Source organism: Zootermopsis nevadensis, unplaced genomic scaffold (genome assembly GCF_977971745.1).
Source record: "Zootermopsis nevadensis isolate Lab colony 2312 unplaced genomic scaffold, Znev_1.0 Znev_ptg000009l, whole genome shotgun sequence".
In the NCBI taxonomy this organism is placed as follows: Eukaryota; Metazoa; Arthropoda; class Insecta; order Blattodea; family Termopsidae; genus Zootermopsis; species Zootermopsis nevadensis.
In genome coordinates, this window is record NW_028259141.1 from 7,038,111 (window position 1) to 7,050,741 (window position 12,631).

At 38.0% G+C, this 12,631-nt stretch overlaps 2 protein-coding genes across 5 annotated transcripts in view; both read right to left on the minus strand.

Moving 5' to 3' along the window:
• LOC110826886 (ankyrin repeat and FYVE domain-containing protein 1) overlaps positions 1–5,694 on the minus strand; it is a 52,769-nt gene extending 47,075 nt beyond the window's left edge. Inside the window, exons 1-6 of one of the 2 annotated variants that reach the window (XM_022057986.2) lie at positions 5,548–5,694; positions 5,282–5,471; positions 4,326–4,435; positions 3,334–3,478; positions 1,806–1,929; positions 107–256 (exon numbers count right to left, since the gene is read on the minus strand). In XM_022057986.2, the coding sequence (XP_021913678.1) occupies positions 107–256; positions 1,806–1,929; positions 3,334–3,478; positions 4,326–4,435; positions 5,282–5,471; positions 5,548–5,566 (738 nt within the window). In that variant the 5' untranslated portion in view covers positions 5,567–5,694. Of the gene's footprint in view, positions 1–106; positions 257–1,805; positions 1,930–2,106; positions 2,285–3,333; positions 3,479–4,325; positions 4,436–5,281; positions 5,472–5,547 lie in introns of those variants that run through there. The other variant, XM_022057988.2, reaches the window with a different exon arrangement.
• A 1,896-nt stretch (positions 5,695–7,590) lies between these two features.
• Smr (nuclear receptor corepressor smrter) overlaps positions 7,591–12,631 on the minus strand; it is a 182,436-nt gene continuing 177,395 nt past the window's right edge. For all 3 annotated transcript variants that reach the window (XM_087345662.1, XM_087345661.1, XM_022057929.2), the window contains 3 exons: positions 11,932–12,158; positions 11,160–11,620; positions 7,591–10,483 (listed from right to left, as the gene is read on the minus strand). In XM_087345662.1, the coding sequence (XP_087201788.1) occupies positions 9,286–10,483; positions 11,160–11,620; positions 11,932–12,158 (1,886 nt within the window). In that variant the 3' untranslated portion in view covers positions 7,591–9,285. The remainder of the gene's footprint in view (positions 10,484–11,159; positions 11,621–11,931; positions 12,159–12,631) is intronic.

Sequence of the window (12,631 nt, forward strand, 5' to 3'; positions counted from 1 at the left end):
CAAAACCTGAGACGTTCATACAAATTATGAATTTCTGCATCAGAATGTAGGCATAGTGTTCATTAAAAACAGGTAAAAGAAACGGAATACATCCATTAATACTCACATTAGCGCTGTTTTCCACGAGGTACAGGAATACAACATCTTCTCTCTGCAGTCTTGCAGCCGCATGCAAGGGGAAGCCCGTTTTTGATTTGAAGATTTGGAACAGTAGAGGTGCACTCATATGTGCAAAGTCTTCACTTGTGAAGTCATCCTATGAAACAAAGAAAAATATTCCAAAACACTGGTAAGTGGACCAGTACCCTCTCTGAATCATTGCACAGCACAAAAATGTTACAGGCATGTCTAAACACATTTATTTATATTACAAAAATCATCGCCTTCAACAAATAATATCAGGGTATTCTAATCAAGAACGATGAGATAGCCAGAACTCGCAGAATGAATATAGGCAATGAGAACCCTCGATTGACTTCGGCATAGACGAGATGCATTATAAAACTAATCTGAGAGAATGAGGGTGTGAAGGTCAGGACTAGAATAAACTAGTGCAGGGAGCAGACCTTAATCAACACGACGTATGGAAGCGGCAAACTTTGTGATCAGATGAACGGCTGTCATCAGGTCATTAAGTTCCTGTACTGTGCATTGAAGTCCTTTTTATTAGCACAGCTGGTTAAAGTAGCAGCGTCACAACACTGTCAGAGATATACAAGCACCCCTTTTTACACGCAGAGGTTGCGTTCCTGCAAATCACTACGTATAACCAAAATGTGTAAAATTGGAAATGCATAACGATCACAATTTTGATGTTAAACTGATGCCAGAATTCTTTGATGCTAAGTTTATCATCTGCATCATATTCCCTGTTAAGAACAGAAAAGGTATGACACAAGCAACTGTAATTGTCTAGTCAGGAGATCGAGCTCAGACTATGACCACCTATCAAGGATGAAGTAATGTTTCCGTTTTCAATACATTCACGCCCGCACATGTCGCAAAGGGTCAGCGGAACATGGACCTACATTTGTCACTGTCAGCTGTCCTTTCGAAATATCCACATTCAAGAAGTTCAAAACTTCTTGTAACTGGATACTTTGACAGGCCATTGCAGTATTCCACCCCTAGGAGGTTGGACCCCTATTATTGGGTTTATGCAAAAGTATGCATAAGTGACCTAGCGTCACCACACGATGTAAACTGTCACAGTTGGATTCGGGTATTGAACCGACCAATCAGAGAAAGGTTATTTTGAATTAAATTTAAATTATTCCACTAATCACAAAACTAAGCGGGATGTCGAACTAATGACGTTACAAAATTCCAGATTTCGGAATGAGCGGGAGAAATTAATATATTTGAGAGACAAACTTCTTTGAGTCGAGTCGTCAGTTGCAGTTGTATGTTGTTAGTTGTCAGTCAGTTGGCAGTTGTTGCAAGTTGAAACGGTATCACGTACGCATCGGCGTATTACATTAACTTTGACCAATATCCCGAGATTTAAATCAGCAATCACCTGAAAATAAATACCTAAAGCCACAGCTGAGGCGATCTTTAATTAAACCCTGCAAACCCAGCATAAGAATCGCATAAATCCCTTCATCAAACCCGATCCCACCTTGGCAACACGCTGCAAAGAAGAAAGGGAACGGTTACACAACAGGCTTTAAAATTTGGCCACGGATAGGACGTCGATGATTCTCGTAATACCGAAATAAAAACGTGAATATGCAAAATGAGGATAGCAAAAGCAAATATTAACAAAAGTCTCTTGTATGTCAATAAAAATAATTCCAACTTACCCAGTGTGCTGATATAAGTCCAGAACAGTGTTCTTTCAGCGTTTCAGCTCCTATCTCATCAGCTGTTGTGTAGAACCTCACACAGTTGCGAACATTAACAGATGCCATCAGAGCCTTTTCGCACCTATAACACAAGAGAAAAAACACAACCAATGTTACAAACATTAACTACCGATGAATACAAGGTTGTGTGTTCATTCAGGCAACAAACATTATAAATTGGATACTGCTAATAAATAAGAAAACAACAAAACTTCTCCAGGATTACAAATACATTTTATACTTTCCGAAAAATGGATACCTATTCCTTGTTTCATAAACTTCAATTTATAAATTTTTGACGTAAATACGTCTATATTTTCGAGTCAGTGTCATTCGGCAAAAAGTGAAACGAAAAAGTGTAACTGCATTGTTATGTTACCTTGGAAACTTCAATTGTTTACTCGGCATTATTGGTACCAAGGAAACGTCATCTGTTTACTTAGCATTTTTGTTACATATAAAACATTTCATTACCTTACCTTACATTATTTTACATTACATTAGCTACCACAGACCCATCTTAAGCGTAAGTAATTCAAGTTAAATAAGCAATGTCTTAGTCACACTTTACGCAATTGTAAAGCATGTATAAAGGAAATATTTAGAATAAAGCCAATATATAAACTTCCTTTCCATATAGACGTATTTACGTCTAATTCTCCGGAACCGTGGTTCCACTATCACTTTTGTTACAATAAACCATGTAAATGTATATTTATTTTTAAAATTACATACATTATTTTCGTTACAACAGAAAACCAATTATTTTATCGTTGATTCTTTATTTTTATTTTTATTTTCATGTCCAGTACACACCATTCAGCATGGTGTGCATTGGTGGTTAGCAGGATTCACGACCCATCAGTACATGGGTTTGATCGGGACTGCGACATTTAACGCTCCTGCTGTGACCCCCTTTTTGCGAGATGATGATGAAAGTGGAGTAATTGTTGGGATGCCATGGAGAAACCAGGGAAACCCCGGAGGAAAACTCCGTGATGCCTGGACCACGGCCTTGCCCAACACAAGTTGTAAATCTGAGCACCGCCGGGAATACAACCCGGGACCCCAGTATTACAAGTCCAGCATTCTAACCGCTAGACCACCGTGATTATTATACATACAGTAATTAATAATTTCATTTTTGATTTAAGAACTTTCATCTTACAAACAAATTATGTTCATGGTCCACATGAAGGTTTTGAACTAAGTTTAACGGAGAAAGGACAGGAGAGGCTGCTGCATGTGTTTATCTGTGTTTATCTGCTACGGTTATTATGATTATCTGAAAACAGCTCCTTGTGTATATCTTTCATTTTCTTAATTTCTGAAAATACATATTTCTGGAACTGTTGAGCAATCATGTTATACCATTACTATTAAGATGTTCAGTCATCTTAAAATACAGAAATTATACTGCTACTAAGATCAAAGGGTCCATAAATTTGTCAAAAAGCTATGAATTTTTCACATGAATCAATACTACCTGGCAACAAGATCTTCTAGCTTGTATATGTTCGCAGTTCGCATGAGGTCAAGAGTAAAACTATCACCGCGAGAGAAATCCACCTGATCCGTATAGACCCACTTAAGCATTGCAGTTCCAACTTCAGGAATAAGGTCACTCCAATCTGAAAAATAAAATTAACTCGCTATTGTAACTGGCAAGCAACTTCGTGTATGGATGACATCACAATTCTAGTAAATTAACAGCAGTTCTAGTAGTAACTGAAAATTCATCAAAGGACACAACTGCATGACTTCAATTGCTATCTATAACTGAAACATGAGATAAACGTTTTCATCATCATGTGCCCAAGACTTCCACTGCAACCATTATGAGCAACCCATAGTCATCGCTCACTTGTCAAACAGTTTGACCGTAGTTAAACATCACAACGGTATTTGGTATCACAGACACTAAAAAGTTGCATGTGTAATATTTTTTAACTCCCTGCTTTATTATATTCCTACAAAGCTGATGGTAGAATATAAAATTTTTACAAGAATAGGCTGCTCAAGATAACATAATAATAAGAGTAAAATAATTATACTTTTACATATATAGTGTAACTTTAAAGTCTGAGGAATGTTATGATTTTTATAATTTGACAGTAACTGGATGGAACTCTAGGTGAACAAGAGTGTAAAACATTCATCCATAACTAAAATAAAAATAAAAAAGACACAGTGAACCATTAATGCACGTCTGCAAATATTAGGATTGTGATACAGATGTAAATATATATGCCATTGACAACCCTGTCAAACAAATAATTTTTTTTTTAAACTTTTCTTTATAATTATCAGTGTCAGATTTCACCTTCATATTTATTTCTAAAAAATTACCATAGTTATGATGTCTTGCATACCTATTTAAACCATCTGACAGGATAACAGGATACTTTAATGGACCTAGGTACAAGGTATAGATATATATTTAGCATTAAATTAAAGCAAACACAACACATATATTACCAAGACAGTCAACATTTCCCAACGAAGGGACACCCCAGTGTTCACTTCTAGCTGCTAACACAAACCGATGGGCAGGAATGAGCCGTCCATTTAATTTCACCTTCATATCGCTGAAAAAAGGACATCACAAATAAAATAACTATAAAAAACTCAAGAAAGCAGAAAGGCACATTAATAAATACTTTGACACTGTGTGGTATTTTCTTCTCTAACATTAAATCAGAAATTGTTAGCAAAGAGGTAAGTGTATGATATACAGTGCTCTATTTCAAATGAAAACCCCAACCACTGCACATGCAGCACTTCAATGCACAAAACAACAAAACCAATGGCAATACTGAAATCTTGCAGCCACACATTCTCACTTTCCAGTTACTTATTACTTCTCTCTCTCTCAGACCATTTTTCTTGGCACCTTGTTCTCAAACACCTCATACTATATTCTGCATTCTGAGGGACAAAGTTCCCTACCAAACCAAAATTACAAATAAACTATGCTTTTACATATTTTAATCTAAGCCACATGCAGAAATTACCTCTCGTTCAATGACTTGATTTTTCTGTTATTCTCCCAACACTTCAAAAGAGTCAAAATATTTTACTGATATAACTACATATCTCTTATGATAATCTTATACATGCCAAAGTATAGTAATAGTTAATATTAGAACATAAAATACATAATACAACTTAACATAACCTTATCTTTCAGTGTTGTAAGCAGGGAATAAAATTTTTTTCAAAGAATGACAGTTCAATTTCTTTTATTCTTCCTACAGTTTTGAAGTCAGCTTCAACTTCTCTTTCAAATCACATTTTAAGTCACCATTTGATTTGAATTCTGATAAACAGCGTAGTCTATGCATTAAACACTGTAACTAAGGTATGTATAACGTGTGTTCTACATTCGAAATTAAATTGTATTTACTATTACTGTAACAAAGAAACAACCTTACCTGTAAAGTTGCTGATCAAACAATCCTGCTACAGTCTGCAGAAGTTTTGCTACAAAGCTATTTTCATTTACTTCCCCCACAGCTGCTGCAGCAAGTGCATACTTCCTTTCTAATTCATTACAGTGCGCTTGCAATTTTACGTATTCCTCCTTTAACAGCGACAAATGCTGCTGTAGTTTCGTAATTTCACCTATAACAATTACTGTATAAGTGATATACTCTAACAAAATGTTACCTTGCCAGTTTAAACAAATTAATAGTCTTACCCTTTTCTACAATAGACATTGTTTTCACCGGATACTATTAATTCATAATTTACGAACTTCACGTGACAAAACCGAGTAAACTTATCTTCACAGATGCTTTAGCTTGGGCCACTACTTACATGCGGAGCCTCCCACTCTACGAGAATTGGCAACATAAATACGCAAGCAAATAGCGACACCAACATGGAACGTAAGAATCGAGGACTACTAGAAGAAAGGAGGACGTATACATTTCCCATTATCCAACAGATGTCGCAAATATGAATAAAATACGTGATTCACGGTCACATATCACACACGAAACCCGTGATATTAAAGTAACACGTTTAGTAGTCCAAAGTTTCTACCGCCAAGTATAACTGAACTATGTAAGATTTGAGGTTTTCACAGCGGTGAGTATGAAGATTTCTATCTTCTGGGTTGTTGCGCTGTGTAGATGAATCGCCCTGATGACGGAGGCAGTATGACCTCTGAAACGTTGGTTAACATCTACCAGACTACACAGCGCAACAACCCAGAAGACAGAAATCTTCATAACTGAACTAACTAGATAGCTTACAGAACACGAAGGTTCATCACCGAATTAACCAAAGCCCTCCACCGGACCCTGTCTTGGGCCAATAAAATCCAGTCTCCTTCAACTCTTATCTCCCATAGATCCCACCTGACATTATCCTCCCATCTACGTCTAGGTCTCCCCAGCGGTCTCTTCCCCTCAGGCTTCCCAACCAATACAACTGACAAGACAAAGATCTACAAAGAGCATGCAGGTACCAACAACAATTACACCTCTAATTCATGTTGTACAATAGTCCGAAGATCATGATTTGTAGATTATGGAGTGAAGAGGCTGTGTCATAGTGTGTTGAAGGAGGTAGCAAATAGTAAAAGTAGTTACTGCATCATCCTAAAAGGCAGTGAAACTAACAATAAGTAGTGGATTGAGAATTGTGACAGTAAACAAAACAGACCAGGCTCAATCTCCCAACTCAAGAGATTATTTGGTGTTTGCCAAGAATCTTACATTCATAATTGTTGCTGTCAGAACATAAAATCTCACCTTAAAGTTAGTTGGTTTATTATTGTAGCATACCACAACATAATTACTTTCCACTGTAATGAAACAGTTGACCATTAGCCTGAATAATGAAAATTAAAAAAAAGAATATTAAGACTTTCTGTACTGCAACAGTGAGGTAGTCAGTAGCAGGTCCCATTTAATTTGGTCATTTTTTTTCTCAAGCAAACTTCGACCAACCTCACACAGTATTTCATTATCTAGTGCAGTAATCTAATGTATTTCATTTAGCAATTTTTATTTAATGTTTCAAATAGCTTTTGCTGATCTCAACTTCATATGAAATAGAGCAAGAGAAACATAACAGTATATTCCAGACAGGGTGATTCTTAGTTATGTATAGTGAATACAAGGTTCATGTTCAACTCCTAAATCCAAGCAACATAGTTCTTACATATTCATGACCTAAGTATTAGATTATAAGCAATGTTTAAACAGAGTAATTGGTGATGTCCTCATAGGACTACAAGCTGTTGTCTCAGCTCACAGGAGCATCCTACCTATATTTTTTAATGGATTAATTATTTCAGCCACTGGAACATGTACTGCTAGCAACATGACAAACCGTGATGGAGTTCCTGCTAATTGTACCTGCGACATAAAGCAGTTTTGTGATTCTCACTACCAAGATTGATGGACAGAACAAAATTGACCCGTTTTGTGGCCTCGATGATTGCCTGATATCATACCTGCTTATTTCTACAAGTCATCTGAAAGCCATACTATATGAGAAAGGATAGGCTTTGGCATTTAATTCAAGCACCTGTGACATGTTTAGAGCATTTTTGCCTAACTTTATGAAAGGAACACAGTCCTTATATTTAATTATATGTAATTAAGAGTAACTCTGTATATGGTTTTCAGAATTAATACTTGTTATATAGGATGGTTTTGGTACAAGAGGTCAAGGTGATAAAATATTCTGGAACGCAAAAATGGTCCCTCGTCTGGAAGTGATGCCACAATTTTTAACGGACACTTGTGATTTTTATTTTCAACAAAAATAACAATTTGTTTTAATACATCAAAGTTACTACAGTATAATTCCTACAATCTAAGATTGTGTTTCTTGTGTATATTTCTTTTCTGTCAATGAGGTGGAGGAGAGCCTGGAATCTCCCTTACACAGATCACTTGGTGATCACAGGGAACTCGAAATGGTAAGGGGTAGGCTTTAATGGGTAAAGCCCCAACAAGAAACAGTAAATAGAGCAACCAACCCGAAGATGGTATGCTTCCAGATCATTCCAAAGTGCTTGAAGTTTTCCTACCACTGGTCCTGGAAGCATTTAAAAATTAAAGATGGAAAAACCTGCAGGCATTGTTTTAAGCCTGGCACATATTTTGTCATTCATCACTTAAAACAATTTAAAAGTGGAGTAGATAATTAAAGGGAAGAAAGTTTGTACCATGAGCAATAGAAGGTACTGATCGCAAGTCTAAATTTTGTGTGTCCAACTTTTTCTTTCTTTTTTTTTTCCTCATTTTTTCAAATTTACATTACAATCAAATAGTTATCATAGCATAGACCTGAGTATTTTGTCAAGACCCAAGTTATTTCTGTTTTCTTACAATTTTTTACACGTCTCTTCCACCTTCGGCTGTCTTTCCATAGTTTTAAATTTCACTGTAATGTCTTAACTTAAGAACTAAAGTAACATTCACTTGCTTTCAAAAAAAAATTCTTCCATATGGATAAAAAGAATGGTGATGCAAATTCTACAAAACATGAACTAAAGAAAATCACCATTCAGACAAATTGTAATAAAAAAGAACACAGCTTGTTTGGATCCTTCTAGTTCAAGCTCACCCGTCAAACCCATCTCTTTGCAAAAAAGAAAAGAAAGAAAATCATTTGCAAAACCCATACAAAGAACTGTTCGTGAACAAGTTCAGAGTCGCTATTTTATATAAAAAAATTCGAGTTTAGGTCTCTTAAAACCGTGAATAAAAGCAGTACACTTCCGAGGTCATATTACTTAGCAGCACGCCATACATTAAAAAAGTAATTTACAGTATTAATAATATTAAGCTTCCGTCACTTTCGTGTTTTAGGAGAATACAAGGAAAGAAGAGAATTGTTACCAACCAAGAATGAATTATGTACAACTGATTTTTCAATCAAGTGTAGTGACATTTCTAAGGGAACTTTCCCATGAATTATCACTTATGAACAGAAAACATTAATGATACTCCTATATCCACCGCAATTCTTCAAAGTTTTATTATCCACCAACAAAACAGTTGGTTAAGAGACAATTTTTAGGGCCTCTGTATGGCCCGGGCGGTTTTATGTGGAGTCATGTGTTATCACATTACATTTTCTTCTTTTAAATAGAAAAAGTATATCCACCCCTACAGAAATCACAACACTTGTTAAGAGTTTTTCTTCCAGTATCCTGGTAAATAGTCCATAATGCCAGGACTTATTCATTATCCACTCTTAAGTCATTCTCATTAGCTAAAAGTTTATAAGCCTTATGTGCTAGAAATTGCACCTTGTTTAAAAGAAATATCTACCTCTCGAAGATACAAAGCACAGCTGTTACTGACAGCTGGCTATTTAACGCAAAGCTGAAAACGGTAGTTTTACTTTGTCTGGGATAATGATGCACCCATTTCACTGTTGTCCGTAACATCTCCAAACGTCTTCACTTCATTCAGTCCTCATCAGAAAGGGGCTCATATTGAGATGAAAGTAGAGGGGCTGGCTCAGCTGACCGAGATGTTGGGGTGTCTGCTGGGGAACTTGGTGGTGGTACAGTTGTCTGAGCTTGACCAGAACCACTATTAGATGGTTGTTTGTTCTGCTGAACCATCCCAGTGGAACCACTCACTGATGCAACCGGTTGGCTTGTCTGGGCTTGGGTTGGCGTCTGACCAGAATTTGGAGATCGTGCAGCAGATAGAACACCGAGTGCTGAGAAAGGGTACGTTGGGACAAATGCAGCAGCTACAGATGAAGGCGCAGTTGTTACTGGTGCAGTCACTGAAAATGTTGGAGCAGATGAATTATTTGCTGGTGAAGGAGATGACTGAGGAAAACCACTCACTACCCTTCCATCTACACTAGCTGGAGAGGGAACCTTAGAAGAACTGGTCGTTATGGGATCTAGTTTACTCGAGCCCTCTCCAGTACCTGAACTTTGTGGGGTCACAGGCGTACCCTCATCTATCACCATTTCTCCTGGGCTGTCACACCTCCCTCTACCCTCATCCCTCCCCTTGTCACTGTCTGTTCGACGCTCCACAACCTTCACTGCACCTTCACTCCTTAGGTGCACTTCACCATCTTGGCGCTGATTCTGGTGCCTAGATTCATCGTCATTCATTCGAAGTTGATGTTCTGTTCCTTCAGTAACAGGAAATTGTGATCCAGATTTTTCCTCAGAATTGCTCCCATTAGCATCTGCTGTACCAGAACGTGGTTGCTGTTTACCAACAGCAAAATGCTGTTGCTGATGATGCCTTTGTTGTTGCTGTTGTGGTGGTTGTGAAGCTTGGTCTGGCTTGTCATCCTCCGACGTTCGCATCACCTCCACTATTCGGTTCTTGACATAATCGAGCGGGGAGAGGTGCGATTTTCCAGTCGCACCAGGATCAGGCGGATAAAATCGACGAGGAGCCAGAAATGCCACTGGATCACTTCCTACAGCACTGCCACTGCCACCTGGTAACCAGTGATGACCACCAGCAGCACCACTGGCACCCCCACCGCCAGACTCGGGAGGTGAAACCGGCTCAACATGATACTGTGCACTTTTACCCCCAGAAGAAGCATTGCTGCCTCTTGGAGAAGCTGGCTGAGCTATCCTGATGATCTGGCGTTCATCAGCCTGCATGGACGGTGTGCTAGACCTGAATGCACACAAAATTTAATATATTAAAAATTATTCAATACAAAGTCTGATTATACTTTACGTTGGTATAAACTATCTCCGTGTTCACAGTTCTTGTAAAGTGGTTCACTATACCGCCAAACCCCAGGCATATCGCTTATAGATGGTGCAGCAACAAACACGGTGAGATGACTTTTGTTCATAGTTCCTTAACTCCACCCTAATGATGGAGGCAGTAAGCACCTCTAGAACATCGGTAAACTTCTACCAGGCTACAAAGAACAACAACCCAGAAGACAGCAATCTTCATACTAGCTTCTCCATGGACTTTCTGTTGTTTCAAAGTGAATAAAACAAATGCTTAATGGTTAGATTGCATCTACTTCTGTATTTAACTTACTAAAGAAATGAAAGATTTTCAGTTAAATTTTGTACAGAGGATCTATACTAAAAGTTGTAGCACAAATTTAATTTTTGTTCAAGCCAGCACACTATAGCTCCTCGTTCACATGGATCGAGCTCCAGACTTCATAAATTAGTTCTCACATTTATACATTTTAGGTCCACTTTAGACCAGATATTTAAGTACAGACGTGGAAAATATGGAGACCTGACTGATCCCACAGTACTAACATAAATCTCAATTAACATGAAGGGAGATAAATCAGATGAAATGTAAAAAACTCGTCCATTACCTCGACGAAGCTGCAGACTTCTCACGCTCCCTTACAGCTTCCATTTCCTTATGTTGCAATGCCCTACGCAGTTTCCAGCTATGGTGTTCTGCTATCATGTCTACTGCTTGTGTAGGTGCAGGTAGGTGATACGGATGGTGTGGTCCGGAAGCGTACACACCACGATGATGATGCTGCTGACCATAACCACTACCTGCACTTCCTGGAGAGGGGCTACTCCCACTGAAGTCCTTTGTTATAATTGAGTCAATGTGCTCGCCTAAAGTAATGGCTTTACTAGACCCATCAGAAGCCTGACTGCTTGGAGGGCCATCTTGATCCAAATGAACTACACTGGGGCTATGAGATGATTTTAGTGGTGACACTTTTCCATTTGATTCAGGGACATGAAGAGATGACGGAGGCTGCGGCGTCGGCTGCTGCTGATGAGATAAAGGTGGTTGCTGGTCACGATGAAAGCTCTGAAATATAATTAAAGCGGATAACATTTTACAGGAGAGATAATCAATATGAAAACTTTCAAGCACTAAAGGGAAGAACAAGATGTTTCTAAAATATACAGTACCACTAACACACCACAATGGGCATTTTTGGACCAAAGTGGCTGACACTAATGAAGATGGGTGGCAGAGAAAAAGACAGATACACAAACAAATTACATTTGCTTCATACCTGAAGTAAATGAATACTTTATACACCATCTCTCTGAAGCTGACTGGAAAAACTCAGTTATTGTTCTTCATGTCGGTCAGTTTAGTAGAGAAAACTGTACCTGAAACAGCCTATCTCCTGGCCTTGTAGGTGCAGGACTGTTAGATGTGCCCCCTTGGCTGCCACTCCCTGAACCATCTGTTGAACTCTGGTTAATTTGATGTGTAATAATGGCATCAATTAGGCTGGCTGCAGTAAGAGTTGATGAATCCCCACTACCACCACTCGAACTTCTCCCACTACCTCCACCCCGAGTTACACCTTCACGGTCACGAGTTCCTTCACTTCCTGCAAAAGGTAAAAGGTCATATATTGTTATTCGACTATGCTCAGTATTAGAAAATTCACTGTCATTTAACCCATGTAAGAACAATGAATGGACTCTTCCTCTTACCCAGAACTTTGACATAATTGATTATTTTTTTTAAACTTTCCTTTTCAAGGAAAGGATGGCTTACGCCTTCATCAAATGCGTGTATATGCAACCACTAAAATCAACTGACAGACCGTAATTAAACTTTTGTATATATGCCATGCCATTAGACTACTACTACACCTTCATGCTTCTGAATTCCTTAAAATCTATAATACCAACATGGTGGTAATATGTATTGGGATCTGAGTGACAGTAAGAACACTAAATTTTGTCTTATACAATACAAAAATGGCAATGAAATAAACATACTTGCATGACATATTTCATCGAAATTAAATCAGTTCCTTTGGAAATTACTCACAGAAACAGATCGCAGAGTTGTATA